Source organism: Mus caroli, chromosome 1, assembly GCF_900094665.2.
Source record: "Mus caroli chromosome 1, CAROLI_EIJ_v1.1, whole genome shotgun sequence".
Taxonomy (NCBI): domain Eukaryota; kingdom Metazoa; phylum Chordata; class Mammalia; order Rodentia; family Muridae; genus Mus; species Mus caroli.
In genome coordinates, this window is record NC_034570.1 from 161,808,629 (window position 1) to 161,815,224 (window position 6,596).

At 42.4% G+C, this 6,596-nt stretch overlaps 1 protein-coding gene across 1 annotated transcript in view; it reads right to left on the bottom strand.

Moving 5' to 3' along the window:
- The window catches only part of Itln1 (intelectin 1), an 11,206-nt gene extending 7,835 nt beyond the window's left edge, over window positions 1-3,371 (bottom strand). The window contains exons 1-3 of the mRNA XM_029475723.1: window positions 3,314-3,371; window positions 1,863-1,979; window positions 90-337 (exon numbers count right to left, since the gene is read on the bottom strand). Coding sequence (XP_029331583.1) covers window positions 90-337; window positions 1,863-1,979; window positions 3,314-3,371 — 423 coding nt within the window. The remainder of the gene's footprint in view (window positions 1-89; window positions 338-1,862; window positions 1,980-3,313) is intronic.
- Between the last annotated feature and the right edge of the window lie 3,225 nt (window positions 3,372-6,596).

Below are 6,596 nucleotides of genomic sequence, written 5' to 3' on the forward strand. Positions count from 1 at the left end.
CCTATGTCCCTTCCAGCCCTTTCCCTGGCATGCTTGAGCCACACTCACATCCTCACACTTTCCCAGCATGGACCAGAGAGGGCACCAACCTTGTAGTCATCACTTGTGGCACCCTCTGCAGACCCAAAAGTGTTGTAGTTGGCCCAGTTGCCATCCCCCTCTGGGTAATCAGCTCTGTTGCCTTGCTGACTGGACCAGCGATCGCCCACAGTGCACTTCCCGCGCATGTTGTTCTCGTGCACACTAGCCACCAGGGTCCAGCCACCACCTGCAGTGGTCATGTCACAGAAGGTCTGGTAGATGACACCATTCTCCGTGCGCAGGAAATAGAGGCCATCTGTGGAGAGANCCGGTCCACAGTNCTCCTCTGTGCAGGCTNANNNACCATCTCAGNTNCAGAAGCCAGATGGCTCNAGGATCTACAAACNTGGCTAATGCCTCNTNCCCCGAGTGTCCTACCACATGTGTCCCTGGGGATACTGGGATCCACCTGAGTTCACTAAGCCATGTTTCTTGACTGAGGCAGAANACAGANTTACTCAAACTNNCAGTGATGTTTCTCCTAAAGTTAAACATAGTATTATCAAAGGACTTAGCAACTCCACTTGGTATGTACAAAGAACTGGGAACAGGGACTCAGTTACATACATTCATGTTCCTTACAGCTCTGGTCACAAGACCTGAAAGGCAGAAACAACCCAAGGATTTCTCTCTATTTAAATAGAAGAAGAAGAAGCAATATACTGTGCTGTATATTATATAAGCAGTAAGTACTGTGTCCATTTCTGTATATCCAATAGATCAAGAAGAGTGAAGTGGATTGGAGAAATGATCTGCTGCTAAGAGCAAGCACTTCTCTATCAGAGGACTTGAGTTAGCTTCCTGGCATTGGCACTCGGTAGTCAGTGTACAAGTGCCTGTTCCTCCAGCTCCGGAAGACTGGATGACCTCTTCAGGACTCTGTGTGTACCTGCACACACATGTACACCTTCCTGTCCACAAACATGTAACTAATAATAATTTATGTAAATTAAGTGTTCTATAGATGCCCCTCTTCTGTACTCTGCAGGTACCTGCACACACATGTACTCCTTCCTGCCCACAGACAGGTACCTCTATTTAATCATAATAATACAATCTTTTAAAAAGAAACTATTCTACAACATGTATGAGCCTTGAAGCATACTAATGAAATAAGGCAGACTACTCATATAAGGTAACAAGAATGAACAGATTCATAGATGGAGGAAACAGAACAGAAGTTCCCAGGGACTACAGGAAGGCATTGCTTGGTGCCTACAGGGTTACTATTTAATGTTCTGGAGATGGACAGTCGTGATCCATACCATTGTGAATGGTGTTCTTATCTCCAAAACCCCTTAAAATGGTTTAAGCAGCAATTTTTATCCTCTTTGTATATGTTACCACATTTTCTATATTAAAAAAAATAAAGCAAAAAATGATAAAGGCCGGAGCTGAACAGATGTTTCCAAAATAAAGAGCAGCACTTGCTGTTCTTCCAGAGGCCTTGAGATCAATTCCTACAACCACATGGTGGCTCACAACCATCTGCAATGGGATCTGGTGCCCTCTTCTGGCATGCGGGCATAGGTGCAGAACACTGTATACATGATTGATTGACAGATATAGGTAGGTAGGTAGGTAGATAGATAGATAGATAGATAGTTAGATAGATAAAAAATAAAGACTGCTACAGGGATCAAAAGCCTGATTTCCTAACTGGGTTTTTGTTTGCACTTTTGATTTAGGGTTTCCTCAGGCTGGCTTGGAGTGTACAATCCTCTGCCCTCAACTCCCAAGTACTAGGATTACAGTGTGCTCTTAAATGCTTCCTCACTCACCTTGTGCCTTTGTGACCTCCTGCTTGATTTCCTTGCAGCTTCTGGGCAGAGAGGAAAAGAAAGAATTGCCCCATCTGTTGGTGTCCAGGTTCTCTTCAGCTAGGGAAGATGCAGAGGTTCACTGTTATGTGACACCCAGGCTCCTCTTGTCATTCATCCCAATCTTATTCTGTAACACCTGAAAGCTTCACTCTGAGAATCCACAATGAAGAAAGACAAGAGACTTGACAGCAGAGGGAGCACTGAGTCCAAAGTCCTGAGGGGAGCACTGTGTTCAATGTCCTGAGTAAAGTGAAGTCCAGCTTTGCAGGTAGAAGAAATGCAGGGAGAAGAAATGCCTAATGAGCCTGAAGCATGGGTACTGAGGTCGGCAGTGCAGAGACTTGACCAACAGACCATAGAAGGAAGAGCTTTCCAAAATAGCCTGGACTCTGCAAAGTCCTAGAAGGGCAGAAACAGACTTTGGGGTCAGAAGTACTCTGGGGTAAAGCTCCACGTTCAAAGTCAAGTCCTTCTGGACTGTAGTTACCGTATTCCCTGGTGCCTAATGTCAAGCTGAGAGAGACTTCACAAGACTATCTTGTGAAGATCAGTAAGACAGCATTTGAGGACTTGCCTTTTTCCTGAAAAATACTAAAAAAAATAGTGAAGAGGAATCATACACTTTAAAAATACCATTGAGTTCTTGTAGAGTAGGACTGAAGAAAATATTGTCTGGGCACAAACCAGACCATGCTTTTGGCACTGAAACCCTAAAGCCACAGTCCTAAGCTTGCAGAATGATTGGGACAGGACACAGCTCTTGCTAAGCTTTCGGAGTGATTGGGACAGGACACAGTTCTTGCTAAGCTGGCAGAATGACAGGGACAGGGCACAATTCTTTCAGAGGTTTCCCTTGAGCCACAGACAGGCACAGAGTCTGGACCAGGACTCACTGCTCTCAGAATCTCACTGCCTCAGGACAGTTTCTTCCAGAGGCATTAAGCACCCAGCCTACATCTCAAAGGCATCATCTCAATGGGGATGGTTGCATTTATATGTTCAGGAATATATATCAAGTATATATCTACAATTTAGGGAAAGAGACATTTACTTTGGTGAGAGTAGGGGTGGGTTGTAGTTGGGAAGGGCTGGAAGGGACAAAGAAAATGAGTGAAAAAATAATACAATTCTTTTTAATTAAAAAAAAAAGGAAAGGCATGATCATGTGGTCTGCAATGTCTTTAAGCCCAGCACGCAAGAGGCTGAGGCAGGCAGATCTCTGAGTTTGAAGCCAGCCCTGTCCACAGAGTGAGTTCTAGAACATCCAGGGCTACACAGAGAAATCCTATTGTTGGGTAGCATGATCTCTGGGCCTCAGAGACCCAGATCCTGGGAGCAGCCCAGTCTAGTGAGGTTTGCCTCTAAAGCTAGAGGTGACTTCAAAAGTGGGCACCTGAGGCAAGACTCACCTGCACTGCACCCTCTGGTGGCAACCATGATAAACAGCAGGAATCCCAGTTGGGTCATGGTGGTCTAGAGAAAAGCAAGATGAAAGTCACTTTCTATTCTGACCTTTTTTCCCCATTATTCCTGTCTCAGCTCCTAGCTAGCTTCAAGAACTTAAAGGCCCCTTCCTGGTTTTTAACTCAGCACCTTCTGGCTTTACCTGTGACTTGAGCCAAAATTCTCTCCCACCCCTACCCCCACCCCCGTATTCCACACACATCAGTCACCTTCCCTCTGCACCAGGCAGGAGCTGAGAGATGCTAGCTGAGTAATGACAGGAACCTTTCTCTGCTGAGGCTCCTGCATCTGTGAGACTTTGGTCCTTTTATGGGGAAAGCCCAGTGAGGCACAAGCTTTCCTCCTGGCAAGATTCCCTGTGTAGATACAGCATCTTATTACAGGGTAATTCTGAGATTAATGGGCCCTAAAAGACAAATATTCAGTGTGGTCTACCCATATTGTTCCATATTCTAAGAGGTGATGTTGGGTGTTGGTTTTCAGCTTGTATCTTTCCTGTAAATTATATATTTCTTAAAAAAAAGAATCCTAACATCTACCATAATCATCATTCATAGGAAAAGGAAATTTTTGCCAGTGCTGTTGGTGGTGGTGATGGTAGTGGTGGTGGTGGTGGTGATGGTGGTGGTTTTTGAAACTAGGTCTCATGTACCCACTGTCTGGAATCGTGCCAGAGGAACAGCAAAACAGCTTTAGAACTCAGGGGTTCAGCCTACCTGTTAGCACAACCACAATGGGTGTGCCATGGAGAGGCAGAGCCAGGAGGAATACTTGTCCTGAGGACTTGTGGAGTTTTGCTCTGTTTACCGCCTTCGCAGTCACCATGTCCCTTTTTAATGTAGGAGTTGTATGAAAACTCTTTAGGATTTCCAGCCCCTCACTGGGCAAGAGGTCATTGGCACTTACAATATTAGTGATCGATCTTTAAGCATTGCTGCTAGAGCAGATTAATGATTCAACCACCATCCTTAGAAAGAATTTAGTAATATAGATTGTTAAAGCTGGGCAGTGGTGGCACATGACTTTAATCCCAGTACTTGGGAGGCAGAAGCAGGTGGATTTCTGAGTTCAAGGCAAGCTTGGTCTACAGAGTGAGTACCAGGACAGCCAGGGATACACAGAGAAACCCTGTCTCGAAAAACCAAATTAAAAAAAGAAAAGAAAAGAAAAGAAGAGAAAAGAAGAGAAAAGAAGAGAAAAGAAATGTAGATTGTTAATCAAGTTAGGGCAAGATGATTTTGTCAGTGGCCTTGACATAGAAAATCTTGGAGAAAAATGTAAAGTTCAGAAAGGCACACTCTTGATAACTGACCAAGGGATTTTTTTTTTTTTTTTTTTTTGGTAAGGAACAAGAACAATGGACACCCAACTAGTACTAGCTGACGTGCCTTCCTTGGTGAGGCTGGGCTGGTGATCAAGGTGATGGGTAATTTCTTGTACCCATTCTTGCCCTCAGCTTCCTGATATGATTTTTAAAAAACTTGTTGGTGAGTGGATGTGTATCCTGAGGTTTAAAATAGAAATGTCTAATTGTTTTTTATATATAAAAGTTTAGATTTATAACTCCCTTAAGATTTTTTATAAGATTGCTCTTTATGATAAATAATATGATTGATCCCTAATTGTAACTGCAAATTGCAGCCTGCCAGTAAGAGAAACTTGATGAGAAAAAATATCTTGCTTGCTTAGGCATTGTTAATCTATAATAAGTTTCTTAGATATGTTTGTATATGGGTCCTTGGGAATTATTTGTCTTTTACCTATATTACATAAAACATTTAATCATGTAAAGGTATACGAGAACATAATTTTTTTTAACTCATGGTAATTATTCATTTAAAGAAAAATAGAATGTAACCACATGTGAGTTTGAGTCAGGGTAGGCTGTCAAAGCCAACTTCAACAGGTCAGGTAAACTGAGGAGGAGTGTGGAGCCATGGTGATGAAAGATATTCCTGGGATGTATAAAGCTGTGAGAGAAGAAATAAAGTTGTTAGAGCTTGTAGAACCTCATTTCAGCCACCAAGGTGTGTGTGTGTGAGACAGACAGAGACAGAGAGAGAGAGAGAGAGAGAGAGAGAGAGAGAGGGAGGGAGAGAGAGAGAGGTTAGATAGATAGATAGATAAGCAGACAGACAGAGTGTTGGATGAAGCACATTTCATGTTTATCTGGATTTCTTGCTTTCTCATAAAAATTACCCAAGCTATGTACCTGCGGCTAGACCAGAACTCATAATCCTTCTGCCTCTGCCTTCCGAGTGCTGGGATTGCTAACTACTTGAAATGTTTTATATTTTTGTATATATTTTCTTTTTTTTTCGTAAGACAGGGTTTCTCTGTGTAGACCTGGATGTCCTGGAACTCATTCTATAGACCAGGCTGGCCTCGAACTCACATTACTTGGGAAGCTGCCTCTGCTTCCCAAGTAATGAGATTAAAGGCATGCATGCAACTGCCTGGCCCCTTTTTAAATTTCAGTTTTATATTGTTTGATGTGCACATGGAGAAACATACCAGTTTTCCTATAGACTTTATAGCTAGCAAAAATATTCTCTTGTTCATTATCTGCAGGTAATTTCAGATTTCCTACACAACAGTTATCTTCTAGGAAAACAATAACTATTGTTTCTTCCTTATCGATCCCTAAGCCTTTCTTTCTCTCCTGTTACAAGTATCACCTNGTAAATGTCTCCAGTACCATGTTGAATAGCAGAAGGAAATGATATTCTTTCTCATCATACAAGGAAATATTTCAGAGCTGTGCAGCTAAATATAATGGTTTTATTTATTTTTAAGATTTATTTATTTACTTATTATTATTTTGGTTTTTTGAGACAGGGTTTCTCTGTGTAGCCCTGGTTTTCCTGGAACTCACTCTGTTCACCAGGCTGGCCTCGAATTCAGAAATCTGCCTGCCTCTGCCTCCCGAGTGCTGGGATTAAAGGCGTGCGCCACCACGCCTGGGTTTAAGATTTATTTTTAAGTATATGCATGCATGTATGTATATCTGATTATGTGCATGTATGTGCAGGTACCCCAAAGTCCAGAAGAAGGTATCACATCCCACAGAGCTGGAGTTACAGGCAGTTGTAAGCCAGCTGACAAGGATGTTAGGAACTGAATTCCAGTTCTTAAGGACTGAACCATCTCTCTACCCCATGTTGCTTATTTTGTTATTTTTTTTTTTTTTTGCATTTTCTTATTAACTTATTTATTTATTTTTTTTTT